This window comes from Phacochoerus africanus, chromosome 15, assembly GCF_016906955.1.
Source record: "Phacochoerus africanus isolate WHEZ1 chromosome 15, ROS_Pafr_v1, whole genome shotgun sequence".
Classification (NCBI taxonomy): domain Eukaryota; kingdom Metazoa; phylum Chordata; class Mammalia; order Artiodactyla; family Suidae; genus Phacochoerus; species Phacochoerus africanus.
The window spans coordinates 127668321-127695419 of record NC_062558.1 but is presented as its reverse complement, the minus strand read 5'-3'; the positions used below and the strand labels follow the sequence as shown (position 1 = coordinate 127695419).

At 51.8% G+C, this 27099-nt stretch overlaps 1 protein-coding gene across 1 annotated transcript in view; it reads right to left on the bottom strand.

Moving 5' to 3' along the window:
- SLC18A2 (solute carrier family 18 member A2) overlaps nt 1-25488 on the bottom strand; it is a 38258-nt gene extending 12770 nt beyond the window's left edge. The window contains exons 1-10 of the mRNA XM_047762716.1: nt 25425-25488; nt 24790-24925; nt 23052-23403; nt 14226-14284; nt 13868-13951; nt 13503-13595; nt 12746-12835; nt 12597-12640; nt 12468-12528; nt 9184-9279 (exon numbers count right to left, since the gene is read on the bottom strand). Coding sequence (XP_047618672.1) covers nt 9184-9279; nt 12468-12528; nt 12597-12640; nt 12746-12835; nt 13503-13595; nt 13868-13951; nt 14226-14284; nt 23052-23403; nt 24790-24910 — 1000 coding nt within the window. The 5' untranslated portion in view covers nt 24911-24925; nt 25425-25488. The remainder of the gene's footprint in view (nt 1-9183; nt 9280-12467; nt 12529-12596; nt 12641-12745; nt 12836-13502; nt 13596-13867; nt 13952-14225; nt 14285-23051; nt 23404-24789; nt 24926-25424) is intronic.
- Between the last annotated feature and the right edge of the window lie 1611 nt (nt 25489-27099).

The following is a 27099-nucleotide window of genomic DNA, read 5'->3' as shown; positions in this document are numbered from 1 at the left end:
AAAAAAAAAACCAGAAAACAAAGCATAAACTTCATGCAGGCCAACAAGAGTACTAGCCAAGCAAACCCTACCTATGGGCTGAATTTGGCCCACAGACACTACATGAGCGCAGGTCGAAGGAAGCAGCTGGCAGAGAACCCACCCGAATGGCTTGTTGGCGACTCCTGACCCAGGAGCAAAGCATGAAGGCATCTCTGAAGCCAAAGCTTCAAAGCAGGGATGTGGACAAGCCCAGGGAAGCCCAAGACCAGCTACGTCTTCCTGAACCAGGGGGCCACTGAGCTCACACGTGGGACCCAGGAGCAGCTTGCATTGTCTCCGTGGACAGCAGGAGGCTGACCCTTGCACAACACGGGTTTAAACTGCGCAGGTCCACTTGTGCACGGACTTGTAAGAGTACCATGCGCTCTGGAACTGCAGACACTGCGGGCTGACTAGACGTTACAGAGACTTGCAACTGTGCGAAGGGTCAGCGTCTCTGACCCATGAGTTGTCCAAGGGTCAGCTGACTCTCGGATCATAAACACCAACTTCACGATTCTCAAGCAAAAAGCCCAGAATAGGGGCCTGAAATGAGATGTTCATTTCAGCTGGAAACTTACCAGCTGAGGCTGGAGTGGGTCACTTTAAGCTCTCAGCGCCCACAACACAGCCACAGCTCCTACGGCTCCTATTGCATTCACCTCCGTGGAAGAGGATCCCACGGCAACTGGCACAATGAGGGCCTTGGCACCTGCACTCCCAGTCTCACCCCGTGCCCTGCCACCTCTACAAAGCCCCTCCCCACCGTGCAGCCCGGCTGGCTGACCCCGCAGGCTGCAGGAGGTTCCTGCCAGCAGAGAGTACTCCGACGGTCTCACCCGGCCAAGTCCACAGTGGCACACAGGAGCCCAGTACACGGCCAACCCCCTTTCCTAGCAAAGACCCTGCGTGAGGACTCCTGTCACAGAGCTGAAAGTATCCGGGCTGTTCCGTGAAGGTTCCGGGGGCAGAGTCCTCAGTTCCCAGTCCAGGAATTCCAGGCTGGGACAGGACCCACTGGATCTCGGGCCCCGAGTTCCGATTCCTGTGTAGACACAGCCTCAGCAGCCTCTGCCTCACCAGAACCTCCCCCGCTTCGCACATTCGACAGAACCGGCCTCTCTGACCTCAAAGAAAACTCAGCTCAGGAGTTCCCGTCGTGGCGCAGTGGTTAACGAATCCGACTAGGAACCATGAGGTTGCGGGTTCGGTCCCTGCCCTTGCTCAGTGGGTTAACGATCCGGCGTTGCCGTGAGCTGTGGTGTAGGTTGCAGACGCGGCTCGGATCCCGTGTTGCTGTGGCTCTGGCGTAGGCTGGTGGCTACAGCTCTGATTCAACCCCTAGCCTGGGAACCTCCATATGCCGCAGGAGCGGCCCAAGAAATAGCAACAACAACAACAAAAAAAAGACAAAAGACAAAAAAAAAAAAAGAAAAGAAAACTCAGCTCAGGAGCCCGTCTGGTGTCCATGGACGGCGGGGCGGGCATCTAACTCTGTTCTGAGACCTGGGTCGGGGAGTCCACTCCTCTTCCGGACGCCCCTGCAGGAGCAGCTCCTACTGCAGGGCAGGCCTCCTAACACCGAGCCCTAAGCCTTCCCATCACCACCACCCACTGGCCCTGCTCATGGCACACAGTCCGGAGCCAAGAGAAGCCAGTTTCAACCCCCTTGAGCCAGGCCTAAAGTGCGGGAAGAGCGAGCAACATCTTACCCGCCACCCAGCTTTCCAATGAAACCCGACCAGGCTCTGGATTGGCCCCCGGTGACAGAGCACCAGCCATGGCCCCTTGTACAAGTTCAAGTTCTTTCTCTACCTTGAAACCTGGTTCCCAGAACTTCCCCAACCTAGGATGGGCACAGAGCACAGGACCACTGGCATCTGAAGAAGGAAAGAAGGGCCAAATGAATGACTCCTCCTCTGCGGTCGGGCCCCTTGGTCAGCCATGCCTGTGCAGGCAATTCTGGAGCCCTGGTCCACTCGGCACTCAGCCGGCTTGCAGTGCACAGATCTGCACTTCCTCCAGGCCCCCCACTTTGCCTCCTTGGGGCATCTCCCACTCTGTGAAGGACTTTGCACTCTCACCAGAGGATTCCACCCCATCCTTTTCAGGTCTTTGTTTCTGTCTGTGGAGATCTTTCAGAATCTGCAGCTAACTAGACACCTTTATCCCCCCAGCCCCCCGAAATTCCTATCACCTGCAAAACATTTTAGGCCTTTTCCCAGCCCTGTGAGAAAAGCCTTGACTGGGCCTGGGCAACCCTCAGTGCCAGGGCCACCGCCCCCTCCCCATGGCTGCTGGTGCCTCCTTGCTCACCTCCAGTCACAAGGGCTCACCAAGTGGTCTGCCCGTCCCTGATGTCCCCAAGGGCTCAGTGGGAACCAGAATGGGCAATGGTCCCCTCCCAAAGGAGGCTCAGGAGTTCCTGTCGTGGCTCAGTGGTTAATGAATCTGACTAGGAACCATGAGGTTGTGGGTTCGATCCCTGGCCTCGCTCAGTGGGTTAAGGATCCCGCGTTGCCATGAGCTGTGGTGTAGGTTGCAGACGCGGCTCGGATCCCGCGTTGCTGTGGCTCTGGCGTAGGCCGGCGGCTACAGTTCCAATTAGACCCCTAGCCTGGGAACCTCCATATGCCGCGGGAGCAGCCCAAGAAATGCCAAAAAAAAAAAAAAAAAAAAAAGCCAAAGGAGGCTCAGGAGGCTGAAGTCCTCACATCCCAGAACCACGGGGTGTTGGCATCATCTTGTCTTTGCTACCTAGCCAGGCTGGCGGAGGACACGCCCGAGGTCACAGCTGGCTGGAGCAGCACAGGTTCCCCACCAGCAGGCAGAGTCCTTCCCTCCTTCCATCCTGCACTACATCACAACACCTCCTGAAAGAACCAGAAGGGGAGTTCCCATCATGGCGCAGGGGAAACGAATCTGACTGGCATCCATTAGAACGCAGGTTCGATCCCTGGCCTCGCTCAGTGGGTTAAGGATCCAGTGTTGCCGTGAGCTGTGGTGTAGGTCGCAGACACGGCTCAAATCCGCGATTGCTGTGGCTGTGGCGTAGGCCAGTGGTTACAGCTCTGATTCGACTCCCAGCCTGGGAACCTCCATATGCCGTAGGTGCCCTAAAAAGAAAACACACACACCAAAAAAAAAAAAAAAAAGAAAGAAAAGAAAAAAGAAAAAGAACCAGAAGGAAGACCCTTGTAGGACTCTTGTCTCGAGTCTGCTCCTCAGAGCTCAAGCTTCCCTTTCAGGGTCCCAGGCCTCACCATGACCGTGAACTTTGACTCCCTAAGCCTCTGGATGTCTCTGGGAACCTGACCCAGGACTTGAGGTAGAGACACCATGACGTGTTTCTCTCCACCAACCCAAACCCAGGGCCACCCCCAAGGGGGCAGCGCAAGGAGTTGAGGGGCCAGGCTCACAAGGGAGCCCTCCAGAGTGGGGGGCGGCTGCACCTTTACCTCCCCCCAAAATCGCGGCCACAAACACAGCATTCAACAAGAGCAATCGTGTGTCCCCCACGCAGCTCGTAAGATTATTCTGCTTTGACTTCAAATCCTCCAGCCTTTCTCTGGAAACTTCCCTCTTCACACGGGACTGGAGAGGACCTTGAACAGGGAGGGGCGGCTCCCGCCTCCTGCCACTGGGTCCTGGCCTCAGGGCCAGGTCCGCCACCTTCTCACTAAGGCTCAGAGGGGCCTGAGGGACTCGGGAGGGGTGGGATGCAAGCTGCCGAGGCCCCAGAAGGGGGAGGGGGCGCTTCCTCTCACACCAGAAAGGAGGCGGCAAACAGGGACAGAAACTTGAGTCTCTTGAGCAAACACAAGGCCAGCTCTGAGACAAGGGAGCAGTGACCTCAGTGGAGGAAAGGTAGGGTCAGGGGCCATCTGGCCTGGGTGATAAGCCCCACAAGAGGACCTCCTGATGAAATCTAGGCAGCCCGCGGCCTGCTATCTAAGCCGGCTGGCCCCGGGTCTCTGGCTGACATGAGAGACTTTATAAAAGAAAGCCCGGGGCTGCGTCTGGAGAAGAGGAGGGCCCAGCAGACGAAGAGCCCTGCACGCGGCCACACGCGTTCAATTAGCGTGTTAAGTCGGTTAAGTGGAGAAAACAGAGACACCAGAAGAGCGTCTCTGCCTGGGAGCACGTGCAAGGCCGACACGGGGCTCCAGTGGCAGCCACACGCCCCCCACGTCGGGGCCTCCTGAGGACACTCGGAGGCCCCCCTCACCTCGGGCCCCAGAAAAATGGCTTCCCTGGGTCATCCTCCGCTATCAGCATCAATGCCTGAAGAGCATCCCCTCAACTTTTGCAAACCTGCTGTTTGCTAACTCGAGGAGAGAGAAAGTCAAGGGGGAAGGATTCTGAGAGCTAAACTCAGCCTAGTTCTTAGGCAGAAATTTGGCTCCGAACTTCCCAGCCTTGGAGACAGCAGAGGAAGCCCAGAGGCTCTCAAAGGTGCCAAGGAGGGCCCCCTACTCTGCAGGAGGGTGGACTTCCTCTCTCCTCGAGTTAGCAAACAGCAATTTGGCCAAAGATGAGGGCATCCTCTTCAGGCCTTGATGCTGATAGCGGCAGATGACACATAACCGACCTACCACAAAATTCACCCTTTCAGAGTACACAGTTCACTGGCTTTTAGGATATTCACCGGGTTGTGCAACCATGACCACTATTTAACTCCAAACACTTTCATCACCCCAAAAAGAAACCTCCCACCCATTAGCAGTCTCCATCTGACCCAACATCCAGCCATCTGGGACTTTTTGTCTGTGCCCTCAACATTCAGGGAGCAGTGACAACGGCGGGTCTTCAACCCACTGCACCACAGGAGGACTCCTAACGGAGGACTTTTTGATGAAGGAACAGAAATTCAATGCAGAAGCCAAGAGGACTAGGGCTCAGGCCGGGCCCCCTGAAGCATGGCAGGGAAGACAGAGACAAGCCCCAGCCAGGAGGCAGAAGCTGCCAAGACACCCCCACAGGGCAATGCACGTTCACCCGGGGAAGGTCTGGGGCACTCACAAGGTCAGCCTATTCAGGACTGGAGAGGCTGCATCTGAAGATGTTAATATAAAGGCAGAAAGGCCCATGAAAAGCAAAACAAATCTCTGGGGAGGACAACTGATAAATTCTTACAAAAAAATCTGTGTGTGCAGGGACCAGCCTTCCAGATATGAAGCAACACTCTCAAGCTATAGTAATTAAATAGGAGGGAACTGACACAGGAATACAAGCAGACAACCGGAACAGAAGAGCAACGTCCAGAAACAGACCCAAGGACACACAGGCATTTTGAGCATGAAACGCGGGAAGAATCAGATGGACTCAGAGGGTAGGGCTGGCAGGCCGGACAGAAAACCGTAACCCCAGATTCCCACCACACACCTGAGGGCAAAGTGGATTCTCTGAAAATCCAAGATTTTAATGTAAAAAAACAAGTCACAAATTTGTTGGAGGAAAACATGGGTGAAAAAAGCATCCTGGCCTAGATAGGCGAGGCCTTCCTGAGCTTGACCAGAAATGACAATGACGTAAAGAGGAAGCCTGCCCAATCTGACTCGTAGCATTTTAAACGTTCTGAGTGGCCAAAAAAAAAAAAAAAAGAAAAGAAAAGAAAAAGAAAATCCATCTATCAAGTCAGAGACATACAACAAAGGGCAACATTTGCGAAACATCTGATAAAGATGAGTATCTGTTAAAATACTTACAATCAATTTTTTTAAAAACTCAATAGAAAAAAATGGGCGAAGGATATTAATTAGAAATTCACAGTACAGAGAATAGATATGGATAATAAACACATGAAAAGAGCTCAATTTCACTCACAAAGAATTTGTAAAAATAAATCAAGATGAGACCCTTTTCTCACACACTCGATTGGGAAAGATTGAAAGGCCAATCGATAATACCTGTGTTTGTTCAATGCTACCCAATATCAAAATGCAAATTCAAGTTTAGGAATTTGTCCTACAGTCACATGTACTTCATGTACTTCCAAACAGGAACAGGAATACACAGAAAGGGCCTTCACTGCAGTATGGTTTCTGATGGCAAAAATTGGAATGAACCCAAATGTTCAGCAACAAGGATTGGTTGAAAATTTAGGGTCTAACCTTAAAGTAGAAAGACAGGCAATCATTAGCATGAATGACAGGCTTCCAGCTAAACAGGGCTGATTGAATCTGTGGGTTCAGCAGTCCCTCTCCAAAACTCATTTCAATTTTAGTAAAGGAATAAAAGAAAACTAGAAACCCTCCCCTCTCTGCCGAAGACAGACAACAGAAGAAGGGAGAGGGCAACCAGAGGGAGGAACACACAGGAAAAGCAGCGATGGATGCAGCACAGAACACTGGACCCTTCCACGTGGAGTGGGCTGAAGAAGCAAAAACTTTTGTGCCTCAGAACCCAGAACATTAAGAGACTGAAGGTTCCAGGTGTTGTGAACCTGGAGGGTGGAGGCTGTCAGCCAGAAAGAGGGCTGTTTTTAGGAGCAGTTGGACTCCCCCAGCCCTCAATGGTTCACCCTGGCAGGAGAAGGTTTCTTAAAAGAACCTGTAATTGAAAAGGTTCAACGACCCCAGCAGACTGAAACTGACATAAGAGGCTGAAGTAGGAGGTGAAGAGAAGTCTTCCTACTAAATGGTAAGATATTATTTTGACGACCCCCCTACAGCCCCCACACATACACAAAACCACTGAGGGTAAATATGAAAGGACTCTTCAAAATTTGTGAAATGATGACATCAATGATAAAAGTCCAATAGAGTTTAGAGGATGATGATGGAGAAATCAATGGAAATAGGGAAGGCAAGACAAGAAATCAAAAGTATAAAATGGAGAGGTCCAACATCTCACCAAATGGAGTACCAGTAAAGAAAACAGAAGAGAGGGGAGGATTAAAGAAGTCATACAAAAAGGTTTCCCAGAACTGAAAGAAGGGGTTTCTCAGCAGAGGAGACTGACCAAGCAAATGCCCAGCACAGTGCAGGAAAACAGACCCCCTGCAAATCACCATCATGGATGCTAGTAACCTAGAGAGGAAGAGAAGCCTGCAAGCTCCAAAAGAAGATGGGGAATGAGGACATGGCTCCTCAACAGCAACCCTGGATGCCAGAGGATAACAGGACAGCGTCCTCAAGACTCTGAAGGAAAAGAATTTCCAACCGAGAATTATATACCCAAACAGATGAAGTTGACCAGACTTAGGATACAGCTGAGGCAAGATAAAGATGCCTGCAGATATGTAGAATCTCAGAAAACATTTACCTGCCAAGCACCCTCTTCTCAGGAAGCTGCTGGAGGATGTGCTCCAACACAATGAGAAAGTAAGCCAAGAGAGAGGAACACAGGAGAGGAGGGTACAAGAAATAGAAGAGAAGCAAAGAAGATGCCCAGGTATGAGAAGAGGAGAATCTCAGGATGGCCTGGAGAACAAGTCTAGACTAGAACAGGAAGACAGAATGACATGGGACAGATGTCCACCAGCAAGCAAATAACCAGAAAGCTTAGGTTTGCTGATATACCTGGCCACATTTAGAGGGTCTTTCATCTCTGCAAAAGAAGTTGAGGGATATATTCAGGAATACTACACATAAATCTAAGGAAATGGAAATACACAGCAATTACCAACTCCAGGAAAAACAAAAGGTTTGTTAAAAAGAAAGAGCTCATCTTCGAACAATGTTTACATAGTCACAATAATATCAATACTGCATGCCAATCTAACCCAAATCAGAAGGTGAGAAAGAAAGGACAGAAGGCGAGAAAACATGTGAGTTGGTTGTTCATATTTTCCAGAAGAAAAATAATGGCATTAGAGCCTTGTCTACTCTATTAGGAAGCTGGTAGACAATAAACGAACTTGGAAATCAAAAATAGGAGTGTACACATATTATTTAGAGACAAAGGAAATTAGAAGAAATAACTACAAGAGTTGAAGGTGATCAAATCTGAGGAAGGGATTTGACATGAGGAGGCATGAGACAAAGACTGCTGTTTTCTCATGATATTTATGATGCTACTTAACATAAAAATTACATGAATGTGTAACTTGATAAAAAATTAAGATTTAATTAATTTTGTAAAGTAAATCTACCCATTCTGACACAGAAACATGGAAAAATAAGTTGCACAATGATATAAATGGCAAGATGCCACTTTGGTTGGGCTTTCAAGCATTTCACACACATGGTGATAAACGCAGAACTATCTGGAAAAAGACACATGAATTGTTAACAACGAATGTCACAGAGGACTGGGCAGGGAGAGGACAGAAAGCTGAATATGAGATTTTTAAATTTTTACTTCCTCAGTCCCTGTACTTTGATTTTTTTTTTTTTTTTTTTTTTTTTTGGCTACGCCCATGGCATACAGAAGTTTCCAGGGCCAGGGATGGAAACTGCACCACAGCTATAACCAGAGCCACAGCAGTGGCTTCCTAACCGGATTCTTAATTGCTAGGCCACCAGGAAACTCCTTGATTTTTTAACAATAAGCATGCTTTATTTTCTAAATTAAAAAATACTTTCAGGGTGTTCCTGTCATGGTGAGGCAAAAACGAATCCGACAAGGAACCATGAGGTTGTAGGTCGGATCCCTGGCCTCACTCAGTGAGTTAAGGATCTGGCGTTGCCTCAAGCTGCAGTGTAGGTCACAGACATGGCTTGGATCCCGAGTTGCTGTGGCTGTGGCGCAGGCCAGCAGCTGTAGTTCTGATTCGACCCCTAGCCTGGGAACCTCCATATGCCACAAGTGTGGACCTAATGAGAAAAAGAAAAAGAAAAAAAACTTTCAAAAATTCATCCTTTTAAGAACTAAGTTTGTTGTTTTTCTCACATAAATGTTATTGCTGTCTGCATACACTTAATATAATAACTAGTCCAGATCAAAAACATGGGGAGACGCCAAATGTACTCTTGCGGTCTCTCTTCCGCCCAGGTCTGATGCCTTCGCACTAACCATGCATCCGTCGGGGATGACACAGACACTGGAGCTGAAACAAGCCCCAGAGCTCACTGCTTAACCTAAGCATCAACCCCTTTAAGGGTCAAACAGAAACAGTCACTTTATCATCCTGCTACCAGCAGCTCAGCAGGGCTACAAGAACGAGACCCACCCTGGGGAAAAAAGTTGCAGAATCAGAAGCACCCAGCCCAGTCTTACCCAGCTGCCACTTGGGGGAACACATGGTCTCCATCATCCAGATGGGCAGGGCCGGCTCCAGCATGGCAATCCCCATGTTTGCAAAGCAGATGGACCCTTTAGGGGAAGAAGACAGTCAGTGTCCTTCTGTTTGGGGTCTCGAGTGTCCCCCACACAGTGAAATCCCATGGGCCCACAGCCAGAACAATCAGCAGGGGTACCCAGAACTTCTACTTGTATAAGAAAAAGAGAAACCGCACGTTAAGGGGATAGTGGGGAAGGCTGCCTTTTTTTTTTTTTTTTTTTTCTTTTTGATCTTTTGAGGGCCACACTCACAGCATGTGGAGGTTCCTGGGCTCGGGGTCGAATCGGAGCTGTAGCTGCTGGCCTATACCACAGCCACAGCAACTAGGGATCCAAGCCGTGTCTGTGACCTACACTGCTGCTCATGGCAATGCTGGATCCTTAACCCACTGAACGAGGCCAGGGATTGAACCTACATCCTCATGGATACTCGTCAGGTTGGTTAACCACTGAGTCACGACAGTAACTCCGTGCTTTTTAAATTATTACTACTGAAAACAACCAGAACCCCAGAGTCATAAAGTTTGAAACTGGAGGGAGGCTTAGAAATCACTTGGTTTAACGTTCCCAATTTATTAATAAGTTACTTGCTTGAGGCCACTCAGTAACTCAGGCCACTTCCAGATCACACAGAGACTGACTCAGGCAGCCTGAGGCTCTTACAGCCATGTTTTCATCTGTGGCATGAACACAGATTATTTCTAAGGAGGCCCTTGGTTGCCCCAAAATCTAGAGCATTCAGTGCAAATATGCTGTTGAAGGACTTTTTTTTAAATCAACTATACCTATAGCGTAGCCATGTAAATATCATTATCACTGTGTTAACCAGATCCCTTTGTAAATGTAAAACCATTTGGAAGAAAACACACAGAACTGTTCCCATCGTTCTGAGAACTTCCTGTGCCGTGTACGGCGGAACCTCTAATTTGCTAGAATCCTGATTCAGAGAACATCGTGCAGTCGTGATTAAGGTGTCAGAATGGGAAGAAAGGTTTTTTTCACTCTTTGTAACATTTAAAGACAGACCATAAAAATGATGCTGAAATGGCTGGACTCCCCTCACCCACCTGTTCCGTGTTTTCGTGGATTCTGTACTTGACTATTTGACCTTAATTTCAGGGACAATCTAACAACAGAGTTGTTCACGCCTCCTGTGATCTGGAGCCCATACTCTGAGCCCCCCTTTATCTAACTCTGACCCACCCTGCCAGTATCCCCTGAACTTAAATCCCCCCAGACAATGGGGACAGCCCCCAGACTAGAATTTTCTTTTTTTAATTTTATGGCCTCACCTGCATATGGAAGTTCCCAGGCCAGGGACTGAATCTGAGCTGTGGCCTGCACCACACCTGCAGCAATGCCAGATCCTTTAGCCCGCTGTACCCTGCCAGGGATCGAACCTGCTCCTCCTCAGCAACCTGAGCTGCCACAGTCAGATTCTTAACCCACTGCACCACAGTGGGAACTCCTGGACTGGAATCATTTAAACTAGCCAATCCCAAACTGCTTACCCTGCCCTGTCTGTCCCATGGAAATCCCGGGGCTCTGACCTAGACCTTCCCTTCACCCCTTTCAGCCTCCTGCCCAAACCTGTCACTTCCTTATGTGGCCCCAAGCAATGTCACATGCCCCCCCCCCCTTTATTTGTATTTCTGCCTTTTCTAGGACCACATCCACGGCATAGGGAGGCTCCCAGGCTAGGGGTCTAATTGGAGCTGTAGCCGCCGGCCTACACCAGAGCCATAGCAATGCCAGATCCAAGCCGCATCTGCGACCTACACCACAGTTCACGGCAACGCCAAATCCTTAAGCCATTGAGCAAGGCCAGGGATTGAACCCGCAACCTCATGGTTCCTAGTCATATTCGTTCACTGCTGCACCACAAAGGGAACTCCCCCCCTTTTCTTGAGAATGTAAATAATAAACTCTTCCTTCAATGTGATTAACCTCATCACTCAGTCACCTCCATAAACTAAAATCCCACTGGTACAAATGAGACACTGCCTGGCCCCCAGCTCCCCCATCTAGGCTGGCTGGATCTCTATGTTTCTTCTGCGGGTAGGAGCAAGGCTGCGAGGGTCGAGGCAGCACTACCCGCCCACAGGTCTGCCCCAAAGGGCAGGGACCCGCACCTCTGGCCCCCACCTCTCACCACACATCTCCCCATCCCTACCTTGGACAGCCAGGGCTCCAGGGGAAGCTCAGCTCTGGAATCTTTTCCCTGTGTCCTGCTGGGGGCACTGAGAGCTCCCCCTGCATGAGGAGGTCACCACACCAGGTTTAGAACCCTTTGGTCAACAGGCATGACAGACAAGGTCTAGACTAGAGACGCCTATGTGCTGCCCTGAAGAAACCCAGCAGCAGACGGCTTAACAAGACCAGCCTGGGGTTTTGAAAACAGCGACTCTGAATGCCCTCAGGATGGAGGGCCTCAGCTCCCCCCAGGCTCCCCCAGCCGCAGCACCTGTGACCCTAACTGGAGGGAACCCTAACCAGACTGATGCCACACTGCACGGCTGTCCTCTCCGGCCCAACCCCAAGGGCCACTGCTGACCACAGCGTCCGGGCCCAGGCTGCATAGGCTGGCCCCTCCTGAGGCAGCCCTGGGTCTGTGCCCCTGGGATGGTCGTGGGAGGACAGTCACTTGGACGGATGCTGCCAATGGGCAGGATAATGCCCCCACCCCCAAGAGCCAGAGGACCCCAGGGTGTCCTCTGAGCCCACCTGGGCCAAGAACCCGAAGGGTGTCTTCCAGCCGGCCTGCCTGCCTCTGCACAGGATGGCAGCTCCACAGAAAGGGCGGGTGGCGGGGGAAGGGCTTCCCCTTGGCCCCTGCTGTGGTCTCTATTCAGAGATGCCAAGGTGACTCAGACCACCCACCTAAGCCGCCGGCAGGAGGCCACGGACTCCTTCCCGAAGGTCAAGGCCAAAGCATGATGGCCTCAGACACAAACACAGTGAGCAAGTTTGGCCCTGAACAATCCGCTGTGGAGGGCATTTCTGGGACTCAGACATCTTTGCCCCAAATGAAAAACCACAAAGGAGCTTGGCTGTGTCCAGAACTGCTGATGGAAGAAAACCATTTCTCATGACTTATGATCTCTTGTGTGCCTTTCATGTTTTCCTGCAGCCCAATGTTTCCAGCAGCAAAATGAACACTGGTCCTCGCCATGCACCCCCCGGCCCTTGGCTGGGAAGAAGCGGGGCAGCTGGGCACCCACCTGCAGCAATGAGGATATACGGGTCCCTCAGCAGCGTGGTTAGCGGTGTCCCCTTCTGGCTCTGTTGGGAAAACAGGAGTTAGAAGAGGCCACACGGCCACCACAGGCCCACCTTGCCCTGCTGCTCACCTCTGGCTGCACCCGGGACGGCTGGAGCACAAAGAGCTGAATGGCTACAAGAGAGAAAAAGGAAAGTGTGTCCCCGGCCCCTGCCCACAGGGACCCCGAGCTCACCGCCCCCAAGGTCATGGCCAAGGCACCCACGTGGACTCACTCACCACCATCCAAGAGCACCAGGGCGGCCAGCACCAGGAACGGAGCCGTCTTCCCCACAAACTCATACAGCACACTCCCGAAGGGGGGGCCCACTGCAGGGAAGAGAGGGGCAGTGCCAGGCCCCAGGGCTGATGCCCCCCAACCCCCAAACGAGAGCCACTTCTCCCTCCACTCTGTTCCAAACACTAGGTGGGCTGGCCACCCCATGCTCCGCTCAGCAGTGTTAAGCTGCCCTGAAAACTTCCTCCAAGTGGTAAAGTTTCACACCTGAGACATGAGCAAGAACCTATAAAGTTCACCCCAAAAGTAAAGGTCAGAGAAAACTAAGAACCCAGAGAACAGACATGCGCAGGAAAATGGACCAATGAGGGCTTCGTGGTCCTTATAAAGCAGCACAGCCAGGGACCACAGGCTCCCAGATGAGGCCAGCAGCGCAACAGAGGGCGGAGGAGACGAGGACGGCTCAGCGGAGGTGCTTGCCCCGGGTCTGGGAGCTCGGCCAGGGCCGCTGAGGGAGGCAGGTTCAGAGAGCGGGAAGGTCCTCAGGTGGGATGCGACTCAGAGAACGTCCAAGGGGAAGGACCTTGGCAGACCACCCTGTTCAAGACCTGGTTTTATATCTGGGCCCTCGAGGTCTGGGGAGCCCAGGTCAGAATCCTCCCACCGCTTTACAAAGGCTCCATGAAAGCAGGGGAGGAAAGAGGACAGCCATGGGCAAGGGCCCCACCTCCCAGCTGGCCTCCGCAGCACCGCACCCACCTAAGACCCCCATGGCCAGGCCTCCCAGGGCGATCCCCATGGCGTTGCCTCTCTCCTCATCATCGGTGTACACACTGGCCAGCATGCCCATCCCTAAACAGGAAAAGAAAGGCTAACAGCTGAGCTCTGGGAGCCCCAGACTCGCCCTTCCCACACCTGCCAGACCAACAAAACATACGGCCAAGCAGAATCACGAAGAAGTGGGCACCTCCTCCATGAACCCACTGCCACCCACCACCACCAATGCTTTGATTCCCTGAACCATTCCAACTCATTCTGTAGAGGCCACCAGCCCGGGCAATGCCAGCAGCCCCTCAGACACATCGAAGATCCCCAGGCACTGACTTCGGCGTGTCTACACCTACCAGCTACGGAGGAGCAGGAGGAACCAATGCCCTGCAGTGACCTGGCGATGAGCAGGAAGGCGTAACTGCGGGAGAAGGCGAACACTGCAGAGGGGAGAGCGGCGCATCAGTGCGGGCCCTGCTGATGCTGTGACCGCGGGGTCCTCTGCAGGGCTCCTCTCACCCCACGGGGCGTTTCTGTACCAACCACCCCTGCAGGGTGCTTCTGCTCCCTGAAGCCCTCTCCTATGGGCTCTGTTCTGCAGCTGTTGCCGACACACCCACCCCCAGGCTGTGTTCTCAATTCCCAATGGGTGGGTGGCTGCGGTCAGAGCCCAGCCAGGGACCCACATTCAGAGGGCACACGTCAGCCACTTACTAATTGTGGAGATAAACATGATGCAGAAGCCAGCGAACATTGGGATCGGATAGCCGATTCTGCAAAACAGGACCACAGCGAAAACCTGGTGACTGCTTTGTAGTTTTTTTAAGCCTTTCGACTGAGCCTCTCCCGCTTACCCCTTGGGATCAGGTGGATAAGTGTTCAGTCAACTTTGCTAAAAGTTCATATAGCAGGTGCTTCTTCCGACATGACCTTTTTTGTGTTTGACTGTCTTGCAACGTGAATACATTTATGGACTGCCTCTCTGAAGAGAAATTTCTCTGGAATAAATGTTAATATTGGCAAGGAACCCAGAACACATCCAAAATACACAGCTCCTATTTCCATCATTGTGAACAAGGCTCTTTAATTATAGTCTTTGCTAGAGCTGCCCCCAAAGGGACAAACGGCAATCAAATGCTTCTCGCAAAAGGTCACCATGTGATTCAATGGACAGCAGACACAACGGCCCTACATCTAAGAGGCAACAGGCAGCAGCAGATTTTCAGATGTGTCTTCATGTTGACCCCGATGAGGTCCAGTGGAGAAAGACAGGCCTTGTTTTCTGTGCAAAAATTCAGCATCCTAATTCCCCTGTAAGATGGGTGTCCATACAGGGCTCTGTCGCCAGGTGGACAGGAGAGGTGGGAAGACCCTGGCTTCTGGTGTCAAAGCCCTGGCTGACACCTGGCCCTGCCACTCCACCCAGGCAAATCGCCCCTCAACCCCTTACAGCGAGCACCCCCCACTCCCGGAGTTGAAGCGGGTAGTAAACGAGACATGAATGTTAAACTGCTACCAGACGCACCTGGGACATAACAGTGCTTCAGAAATGTGTCCTCACCCATTCTCTTCCTTTCCCTCTGTTTCTGCAGATTAAACAAGCAGGTGGGTCCCTGTCATATGCACGGGGCATAAGAATGAGGGCATGAGGGAGTTCCTGCCGTGGCACAGCGGTAACAAATGCAACTAGGAATCATGAGGTTGCGGGTTCGATCCCTGGCCTTGCTCAGTGGGTTAAGGATCCGATGTGGCCATGAGCTGTGGTGTAGGTGGAAGACCCAGCTCGGATCTGGCGTGGCTGTGGCTGTGGCGTAGGCTGGCAGCTGCAGCTCCGATTCAGTCCCTAGCCTGGGAACCTCCCTATATCGTGGGTGCAGCCCTAAAAAGACAAAAAAAAAAAAGTCATAATGACAATGTCTTCACCTAAAGGTTAAACTCAATTCTCTAAGTACTTACAACCATGAGCCAAATGATTGGCTAACTTTCCCATTTTACAGATAAGGAAACTAAGGTGCCAAAAACTGACTTGTCACACGTCCTAGGGCTCACTCAGGGCTATTCCATCCAGTCTAGGACTTTTCCTTGCAAACTTTACCACCTCCTCAGGTAGACAGAAGGCCTATGTGGCTCAAAACTGAACCCTCCTAAAAGTTCTGGTCAAGCTCAATATTTTTCTTTTTTGGCGTCACCTGCAGCATGTGAAAATTCCCGGGCCAGGGATCAAACCTGAGCCACAGCAGTGACAACGCTGGAGCCTTGACCTACTGACCCACAAGAGAACTCTCCCAAGAGCCTATTTTTCTTTTTCTTTTTCTTTGTCTTTTTGCCTTTTCTAGGGTCACTCCCATGGCATATGGAGGTTCCCAGGCTAGGGGTCTAATTGGAGCTGTAGCTGCCGGCCACAGCCACAGCCACAGCCACTCAGGATCCGAGCCGTGTCTGCAACCTACACCACAGCTCACGGCAACGCCGGATCCTTAACCCACTGAGCAAGGGCAGGGATCGAACCCGCAACCTCATGGTTCCTAGTCGGATTTGTTAACCACTGAGCCACGATGGGAACTCCCCAAGCTCCTATTTTTCTTAACTGCTTTATGAGCATCCAGAAACCGAATCATCACAAAATCATGACATTCCCAGGCAGTCACCCTCCCACAAACACAGGCAAAGATTCCTCTGTTGTAACCTGAAATGAGCTTATAATTCACAAAGCGGGGCTTGAAGCCAATCCAGCGAACTGGGAATACCAGGGTTCTGAACCACTGTTCCGATGCCATCAAAGAGCAGCTTCTCTTGTCTCCGCAAGTCCCAAGCTGCCTGCTTTGTGCACTTACCCATGTGGGCAAAAGAAGCCCATTCACAACACCGGGTCCAACATGGCCCCATTGGATACCGACTAAGGAAACTTCCAGAGGCTCAGAGAGAATTCACAGGTGCTTAGTTTTCCTTAACAACTATCACATGTCTGGGGGAAGAACGGACATACGCCTGCTCTGGAATAAACACAGGCCTCTTTCTCACCACCTTCAAGCTCCTACTTGGAGAAACCATACATGTGTCAAAGCTACTGGAATACCAGCGATGTTACATCCAGCCTCCAGCCCAGCCACTAGCCAAGGTCACCTGGTCACACACAGCGGGGGTGGGCTCCTTCTTACAGGGATGCTCCAACATTCCTGGAAACAGTACACAAGGAACTGGTGTGCAGGGTCACCTGTGATTCTCACCATAATTCTGAGACCTAACTGGCTTTTTCCCTATTTTCAGATGGCCATACTGAGGCTCCAGGAATTTAAGTCACTTGCCCCAAATTCAGGGCAGTGGGTATATCTCGAGTGCCTAAGGTGTGCCAGGTCCTGCTAATAGACACTTTGGTGGGGACACCAGTCACCAGAGCAGAAGTTCACATGGGGTGAGTGGAATGCAGGGTCCACAGTATCTTTTAGGACCAGGTGGCTCCATACCCACAGGGCTGTGTGTCGTGGAGGGTTCTTTTTACCAAGGCCAGGTGCTGTCTTTTCTTTCAAAATGCTGCAGCTACTATTGTGGTTTGGGGGTTTTGTTGTTGTTATTGTTGTTTTAGTCTTTTCAGGGCCGCTCCCACAGCATATGGAGGTTCCCAGGCTAGAGGTTGAATCGGAGCTACAGCTGCTAGCCTACACCACAGCCACAGCAACGCAGGGTCCGAGCCACATCTGCAACCTGCACCACAGCTCACAGCAGTGATGGATGCTTAACCCACTAAGCAAGGCCAGGGATCGAACCCTCGTCCTCCTGGATGCTAGTCAGCTTCATTTCCACTGAGCCACGACAGGAACTCTGTGGTTTTTGTTTTTGTTTTCTAATTTCATTGGGATTTCAACAAAGCATGAGTGGAATAACCAAACAGCAAAGCTAGAAGGAAACTCCTAGGCTGGCCAGTCCAAGCCTTCAACTTGGATGAGAAAGCCGAGGTTCAGAGGTGCACTGGCTCACCAGCCGTCACAGAGCAAACCACCTGCTTCTGATGCCACTGGGCACATGCTGCTTCATCTCATGACACATGCCCTACACTTCCCACACCAGCCACGCCGCTGACAGGGCCGCCCAGTGGAAAGGGCTGGGCAGCTTCCTTCCCCAGAGCCGCCCCCAGGCGAATCCAGCTCCTGGTGTCCCCCCACCCCCCTGCCCCAGACTCTCCTGCCCCTGAGCACCCCTCCTCAGGAAAGCTGCCCAAGGCCCCAGGTCACTGAGTGAGGGGCAGATCGCCACGGCCCTTCTCCTTCCCCACGACGCCTCCTCGCTGGACAGAGCCTCAGCTGACATTAGTCATAAACGTCCGAGTCACCTCTTGTCCCCATTTAATGCCACCTCAATTACAGTGCCACTAAGATGACCTACATCTGATGTGGCGAACCTTTAGCCAAATATCCCATTATCATCCCCTCGTGAGTCATCCTGCAGAGAGAGCATCAGGGAGCGGCGGATCCAACTGGAGTAAGAATGAAAATCATATGCATGAATCCTGGAGAAAAACGCAAAGCCGAAAGCGTTATATTCATAACCTGTCCCTACCCAGTCAGCAGAGAAACCCCACGCTGTCCCTGAATGTGTCCTGACAATCGAGACATTTTCGCTAATGCTACTAACTAGTTTATCTTTCTTCTGGAGATTAACGTAAACTCACTTCTCAGGCTTGCTCAGACTTTGGCTTCCTCTGCTATGTGGAGGGACTAAAGCAAGGGACAGGGCGGGTACAAGATGAGACAAGAGGTGACATCTCGCTATTCAATGATCGCAACACCCCCGTTTCAGTGAACGGAAAGGTAGCTTACATTTGCTAGGATGTACTAGGAAGCTTACGGTCAACCTTTCGGCAAATAAAACAAAATTCTTAGGGTGAGCCCTGGGTCTGTCCTTTGCAGCTAGTAGATGCGTCCGGGGACCATCACACGCCTTGGATTTCTTATTCTCCAGGTGTCCCCGACACAGCTCACTGAAGGCTCTGCTCCCACGAGGAGCCGATTCCACCGCCGGCTTCTCTGGATTTCAAAGCAGAGACTCCGTCACGCCATCCCCAGCATCTTGCCAACATCTAGGATGGGGAGATCCCTTTCCAGAATAGCTGGTTTCCCTGCTGTGGAAAAACTCTTTGAAAAGGTCACTGCTTATTCCTACAAAGCCCACTCCAGACCCACTGCCTGAAGCTAGAGGGGAAAAAAAAAAAAACAAACCCACGCACAGTAGATTCTGTAGAGATTTCATGCCCTGTGGCTTTCTCCCTGGGGTTCAGATGTTAGTGAAGATTTGTGAGGAAAAATAACTGCCTTTCAAATATACTAGGTAACTATGGAAATGAATTAGGCCACTGACGTGGACTTGATAAAAAGCAGACCCCTGAGACTTTGACAAGCCGGAGCCGCCCCGCCCCCCGCAGGTTAACCCTTTCAGAGGGGCCGGGTTCAGTTTGCAGCGTCTTGGGCCTGAAAATGCAACTGCTAGGGGAGCCTTATGTTAAGCAAGATGACAATGCCACGCGCTTCACCTGACGCTTGGGAGAGAGAAATGTAAAGCTGGTTTTCCCTTGGTTTCCCTGGTTGCCCTGTCTGGAACGTTCCTCTTATGTGTGTGCCTGTCTAAAACATGCCTGCTGGGCCAAATGACAACCGGTGTTGCTAGTCTAAGTCCTTCCACACTCCTATACTCACAACTATGATTATGAAATGAATAAACCAGAATGAGAAAAGAAGTCACACACACCTCCAAGACGGCGCTCAAGTCAAGCCAGGCACCCACAGGCGCTGGATTCCCCACCCTCACCAAAAATCAGAGGTCCTTTGCTCCCTAGCTGGTCACATAATCCTCAGTAAAAACACAGTCCTGGAGAATCAGTGACACAGGAATTATCTGTATCATACAACAGCCAAGGGAGCACGTACATGCTGCCCAAGAACTGTCATTTTTTATTTTCAGGGTCTGGCTTGAGATCTTATCCAACATTTAACACAAGAGCCAGGCAGCCTGTCTCCTGTATTACCCACCCACAAAAAGCCCCTCGCCCCACAGCACCATGACCAGGAATAATGGGGCCCCAGGTTGTAACACAGGGGTTCGGGATATGACATGTGTGCTGGTGGGAGTCTCATTTCAGAGTATGTCCCACTGACAGCAAGAAGCCCGTGTCTAGGAAGCTCACCGTACATCTTAGGGGAGGCAGGAGGCCTCGCTTCTCCCCACTGTCAGAGGCAGAAGCGCCGCAGACACACTGGGAAGCCAGACCAGCTCACATTCTGAGCTGGAAGATCTTTTTCTAAGGCCAAGGAGGTGAGGGAGGAACCACCTCCCAAAAAGGCTGATGTTTTCTAAACTGCCTCCCCTTGAATAAGAAGAGCACCCAACAACCCACTGTTTGGCTTTTACCCATTCAGCCTGTGCAGCCAGGGAGAGCCCAAGTAGGTGCAAGAAAGACCCATTTTGACCTGCATTACTTATTTATTGAAGCTAAAGGTACACACTGGTAACAGTAAGCAAGTGGAAAGAACGAGAAGAGAGAAAGGCATTGGCCAGAGAGTCTGGACAAATACTTTCTCCTCCTGAGTAGCAAACCCTATCGCCTCTGAAATACTAAGACTGACCCAAAAGCTTTTGCTAAAGTCTCCTCGAGATCTGATGCTTCCTGTTTTAACTACTCTTCAATCAGAAACTAATATGTTTTACACCCAGCATCAAATGCCACTCTAAACTCACTTCTTTACAACACTGAAAATGTGAGTCACACATCTTGTTGGTAATTGCGGATGTGATTGGCACAAATTACATCAAAAGGCTATTTGCAATGGCCCACAAGGGAAGATTCTGCAAAGGGAAACGTATTCTTACTTCTCTACGCAGAGCCAGGGAGGGCCCGGAAATGCTGCACGTCCCCAAATTCACATCTACAGGGCTTGGAAAATGTTAGAAAAATTACTTACCATGATCACTCTGGAGGGACCACAGAGTTGGTTCAATTGTTTCAATATGAAAATTTGTTGGCATTCCCACATCACGAGGCAGTGTGAGAAGATGAAGAAATTATTTTGAAATTTGCTGAAGAGCTGGGAGGATGCGTTGGGGATTAAAATTTTGTGCTCAGTACATTCCCAAAGGGATTATTCACCAGACACACAGACTAAGTTTCACAGGTCGCTAAAGGAAATTTGTTTCTTCTTGGACGATAATTTTTTTGGAGCCCCAAACCTGAGCCTCAGGGGCCTGCAACATCAAAGCATGTGGAGTATTTAAAATGAGAAAGGAAAAAAAAAAAGGAGTTCCCATCGTGGCACAGTGGTTAACAAATCCAACTAGGAACTATGAGGTTGCAGGTTTGATCCCTGGCCTTGCTCAGTGGGTTAATGATCCGGCATTGCCGTGAGCTGTGGTGTAGGTCTCAGATGTGGCTCGGACCCTGCATTGCTGTGGCTCTGGTGTAGACTGGCAGCTACAGCTCCAATTAGACCCCTAGCCTGGGAACCTCCATATGCAGCGGGAGCGGCCCAAGAAATGGCAAAAAGACAAAAAATAAAAAAAATTTTTAAAAAATAAAATGAGAAAGGTCCTACTGGTTTTAAACAAGCTGCCTCCCTACAGCACAAGCAAAGCATTAAAAACATGAACGGGATTTTTTTTTTTTAAAAAAAAAGCTTTTCATTTGCCATTTATATTTGGAAGACTGGAACGCTAACACGATTTCAGCCGAGTTTCTGAGTCACGCGCTGTACAGCTAACACTCACGCCCAAGTAATTGGCAAGGCATGATTACAATAATGTCCTCAATTTTCCCATATAGTATTTGAGCTCTTTGCTTTCTCAGAACACAAAACCCTGAACTGTGTGCTGTAATTATACCACATGCATTTTAAGAAGCACTTTTAGTCTTGAAAAAAGAAAGAAAACCCTGCAGCTACAGAGGTCTCTTTGGTTTTCCTTCTAAAGAATAGACGAACTGCTGAATGCCACCTTGACAATGGTGCCTCTTGGTGGGCTCACAACCAGCCCATCGTCCTGGGTTAATTTGCTTTGCATTTTATGTAGCTGCCTGACTACAGCGCACTACCCGCTGGAGGCGGGATGTGGCTTGGGATGGTTAAAATTGATTCAATGGCACTACTCCGTGCAGACAAGCAAATCACAGAAGTTGAAAACATGTTTCCATCTGACATGCCATGAGTACCTTGCCAGCAACGTCTGCGTCAGAGGACAGGTAGTGAGGAGAAAGGCAGGTCCGCTGTCCCCTCTCTGAGCCCTCGCCACCATCCCAAGCCTCATCACCTCCCAGACACGGCGGCACTGCTGCCCCAGCCTAACCAGAGCTGGCCCTGCCTTCTCAGTCACACTCTGAGAAGGTCTCATGCTTGCTTTGATGTTTCTGGGGAACATTAATAGTATCTGAATACAAGGCCCAGCTTCATAGCTTAAAATGCCTAACAATAGGTTACTACAAGGCCTGGCTGGCCCGGTTCCATCTTTCCCGAGGCCAAAGTCAGGTAAACCTAAACCAGGGAGTAAACCCGGGGGTGTTCGGCTCCCTCTCTCTCCACCTAGGCTCTACAGACCCTCAAGGGACCCCCCGCCACACACCCCCTCCCCTCTCCTCCAGCACTTGGGCCCCAGCCCCGCCCAGCACCCCAGCCCTGCCCTCCTCAGTTCACCACCCTTCTCTTGTTCTCTTCTCCATCTCTAGTCCTTGTCTGTGTTCACGCTTCTAGGCCTGGTTCACAGGTAGGGCTCTGGGCCCTCACACCCCCACATTTCTCTCATTCTGCCTTTGGGGCCACACTGTCTACATGGCAGCCCACCCCCTGCCCGCCACCCCACCAGCTCCCACTCTTTGCAGCTGACACCTCCTCCCTTCCTCTGTAAGCCCCCCCCTGTCCTGTGCTTTGAGCCCCCATGTGCCAGGCAGAGCTGGGCCACCTCAGCTGTAGAAGAACCAAGTATTTGCTGGATGGCCACAGACAATGGAAATGGGAACAATTATTCAAAATAATATGGGTCTCGAAAGACTCCGGAACATCCGGATTCATGTAAAGCTAGTTAGGGCAGCCCAAATTAGCCAGAAAAAAATTATCTTCCCTTCGTGCACGTGGCCACAGCTCAGCAAGCTGCCAGGGGAAGAGGTGGTGCAGTGCCCAGGACCTCGGAGTCGGCCAGGTGTTTCATGACACACAGCAGGACTGCAGGTCACCTCCTATGTTCTCCACCTGGCCGTCCACATGCGCCTTGGCCACGCCAGCCCTGGAGGACACCACCTCGGCTGTCTACTCGGATGTGCAGGACCAGAGGTGGAAGAGGAAAGAAAGCGGCATGGCACGTACGACCCCACGGTGGTGGCCATGGTGGCCATGAAAGGGAGGATCAAACAGGAAGGTGACAAAGGACAGAAACCTAAGGCGAAGGAGACTGGATTTTTCCCCAGCTTTGGTTCTCCAGATGCTGATAAATGAATGTGAAACAGACTCCCAGGGGCCAGCGATTTGGAACAAGATAAACATTGAACTCTCCGACCAAAATAATATAACCTACCTGTTGGTCAACAGTCCGATGAACGGGTTGGTGAGGAGCTGGACGGTGGCTTTCGAGGCAAATAACAGGCCAACCTGCACATTCTCATTCAGAAGGTCTTTGTCTTCCTTGGGACAGTCGGAAGGGGCAGCAGACCTGTTGGTCACCATGCGCTGCGTGGTGGCCTTCGGCAGCAGCCCCCCGTGAAAGTCGCCAGTGTGGTTCCCAGTGGCCATGGTGGAGTTGTCGTAATAAGAGAAGATATTCTGGAAGCCGCCAGAGGTGGAGGCTGTGAGCACTGGCTTGGCTGTCTGGATCTCTGCAGCATCTTTCTCATGCTCAATGCTGTACAAGTAGCTTGGGATGATGGGGACTGGGGACAAGAATAGGAGAGTGGTGACTACACGGACCCTCTCCTAGGACGAAAGCCAGCAAAACTGGGGTCATGCCCAACGCTAAATGAGCCCAGAGAAGGGGCACATCTGCCTCAGGAATGGGACCCCCGCACCCACGCAGAACAAGTTCGCATGGCTTAGCTCTGAGAACAAAGCCCCCAAGGCTGCCAAGGCTCCGGCCGCTCTCAGGATCAGCCTCTGTGCACACCTGTCCGGCCCCAGAGACCCCCTTGTCCTCTGTGGGCTTTCTCTTCACAGGGCTTCTTCACGGGAATATTTTAGGAAAGCAAGACCTGAAGTCTAGTCAGTACTGACCTGGGGTCAACCAGTCCTTCTCAGAAAGAGGCTAGAAAGACCTTTAAGTAAATGAATCAAGGCAATAGAAACCTAAATTTCATTATGTGGCTTAGGAAAAAATAAACCTGCAGGAAGCAATAATTGGGAACCACTGCACCAGGCCCCCTTCATCTTCCTACTGCTTGAGTCGGAAGCTGCAATATTTTCTACAACCTGGAAGATTCAAGAATTTCTGAGACTCTCGTAAAGGGAAAGAAAAACTGATGTAATTGAAGCTTTGGGCATGTGTCTAATAGAACACTCAAGACAAAGGAGGACTTGGGCCCTTGTTACAGAATTCAGATATTCCTGAAAGTGAAAACCTATCTGATGTTCTGAAAACCTTCACCAGAGAACCTTACATGGAGAGAAGGGAACCAACCCTTTAAAAAAAAAAAAATCACCTTATTCATTAAAAATTGGGATCTTTTTAAGGAAAAACATGTCAGATCTGTTGCTGTTAATGGAGCTAATTAAGAGAACTGGATGTCAATTGTTTAGTTTTTCAAAAATCCATTCCAGGAAAAAGACTAAAACCAACACTGTCAAAATTGCTCTTGAAACAGGTCCTGCAATGTCTCCATCCCAAGTCATTCATGAAATCAATGCATTTAAATGTCCCCTCCTTTTGTGGAAGGCGGGATGATGGCCTGTTCCTTTAGGGGATACACCCAAGTATTAACCCACCTTTGCAGGTGGCATAATAATTATTACAACACCATTTAGAATCCTGGTAATTGCTCCTCAATAGGATTTTTTTTTTTTTTTAAACTGCAGTGAAAGTGACAAGGGGAAGTAGGAAATTATCAGAAGGAAACATAAGTTCCGAGTGTTATCAGATGTCACATTTTTTCACTGGGCCGCCAGGAAAACGAAGCCACAAACGCAGCTAGTAGGCCAGGTTCTGCAGCATTGGGGAATGCATTTTTTGCCAAGCGGGTTCTCCAACTCTTCCTGAACCGCGCTCGGGTAAGTGGGACGCATGGCAAGGGGTGCTCGGGGAAGGGATACGCCCAGTCCCTACGTACCCACGACGGTCAGCAGCATGTTGTCGAGCAGCAGTGCCAGGAACACGATGAATAAGATGAGCTTCCGCGAGCGGTGGCTCTCCTGCAGCCAGCGGAGCAGCGCCAGCTCGCTCAGGGCCATGGCTCCGGGGCTCAGCTGCGGGGCGCGGGGCGCGGTCAGGGGCCGTGAGGGGCCGCGGGATCCCCAACTCCCAGGGCTCAGACTTCGCCCGGCCCGGCCGCCGGAGGGGCGCTCCGGGAGCCCCGCGCACCCGGCGGAGCCGGACCGGCCCGGGCGTCCCACCCTCGGCTCACCTGCGGCCAGCGCGTCCTCCCGGCACCTGCGCTCCCTGTTCATCAAGCCCACGAGCGCCGTCGGGGCCGCATCCCAGGCGCCTCCCGACTCCTCACCGCCCTCGCGGGTCCCCCTTCACCCCCCGAGCCCTCGGAAAGCGTTGCTGGACCCCGCGCACCATGCACCACATCCCGCGCCCCAGCTTTCCCGGGACGCCCCGGAGCCCCGCGCGCGGCACCTCGGGGAGGGGTGGGGTGGGGGGCTTCCCCTGCCCTCGGCCGGGCCCCGCTCTCCCCCGAGCCCCGGCGGCTCTCTGTTTCCAGCGCGGAGCCGAGTGGGTCGGGAGCTGGGTCGGTGTTACCTCGGGCGCTCTGCGGCTGCCTGCCCTGGGCGCTGCTGGCTCCGTCTGTCCGGGCGGCTCAGGGTCACAGTCTCCTCCCCAGAGCCCCACCGCCGCCTCTCCGTTTACCGGGTCCGGCTCTGACGTCACGGCCAGCGCGGGGCGGGGGCGAGGGGCTGGGGCGCCCCGGCCTCCGCCCTCCCCGCGCCGTCGCTGCCTCCGAGTGGCCGCTGCCTCCGTGTCCCCGCCCCGGACCCGCGCCGCCCTGCGGGGCTCTGCGGCGGGGACCCCGCGGTTCCCCCAGTCCAAAGCCTCCCAGGGCCACAGAACCTCGCCCGCCCCTGCACACAGCCACGTGCCGTGGAGACCCGGCCGGGAGGAAGTGTCTGGATCACGGAGGGAAGAAGTCAGGAGCCTCAGGGCAAGGGGTCAAGGGTCCCGAGGTCAAGGGTCAGAAGCCAAGGTGAGGAGTCAGGGATTAGTGCTTTCATGTGGCCTCAATTAGGGGCTGAAGCTCCCTTTGAGCCTCAGGGTTTCTCAATTGGCGGTGAGGACTTGTAGGCTAGTAAGTGTGCCAAGGAAAAGAAGTCCTAGGGTGTTGGGAGCTGGCAACAGATTTCTGGAGAAGCCACTCTGCACCCCACCCCAACTCCCCCACCTCGAGAGCATGATACAGGCTGCCACTTGGAGCCTTTGACCATCAGGTCCATGGCTACGCTCCAGATGGTGATGTGGAAACAGGGACACCTCCCAGTGTCACCCCACAGTGAGCCTGGGGAGGTGGGGGCCCCAGATCTTTAAGTCCAGGTCTTAGAAAGTGGGGGCATGTCACCCTGGGCAGGGGACCCTGGAGACTAGGTGAGTCTTAGTAAGAAGGCTATGGGGCAGCAGCTCTAGGCCCTTGTGTGCTGCAGTCTTAGTAAGAGGGCTGGTGCCTTATAAGAGGGCTGGGGGGCAGCTGCTCCAGGCCTTGTGTGGTGTAGTCTTCGCCCCTCTGTGTTTCCCCAGGGATTCTGGTTAAGAGATGGTTAAAACAGCAAAGTGTCTGTTTGTGTCGGATCTGAGACTGTCATCCTCACTGCCCCAAGTAGAAGCCCAGCTCTGATTTCCAAGTCTCTCCATTTGATAAATAACAGAAAAACAGACATCCTCTTGACACAGGTGGGGCTTTGGAGACATTACTAGGCTTCCGGAGAAGGAGTTCCCATTGTGGCTCAGTGGGTGAAGGACCCAGTGCTGTCTCTGGGAGGATGCAGGTTCGATCCCTGACCTCACTCAATGGGTTAAGGCTCCGGCATTGCCATGAGCTGTGGTGTAGGTCATAGATGCAGCTGCATTGCTATGGCTGTGGCCTGGGCCAGCAGCTACAGCTCCAGTTCAACCCCTAGCCCAGGAACTTCTACATGCAGTGTGGGGCCCTTAAAAAGCAAAAAGGAAAAAAAAAAAAAAATGAGGGCAGGAGAAGCAAAAAAAGAGGGCGGGAGAACCAGGAGCTGTTTTCTTGGAAAGCCACTTAGAATAAATGTCATCTGCTGCAGTCTCAGCAGTAGAGTCTGGCCTTGTTTTATTAATGTTTGCTTGTCAGCTGGAGACTGCTTAGAGCAATCGGGTGATGTGTGGGGCTCCCCACTCTGCACCTCCTTCCTTCCTTCCAGACACCCCCTCTGCTTCCCATTGCTGCCCCCTATGTGAGAAA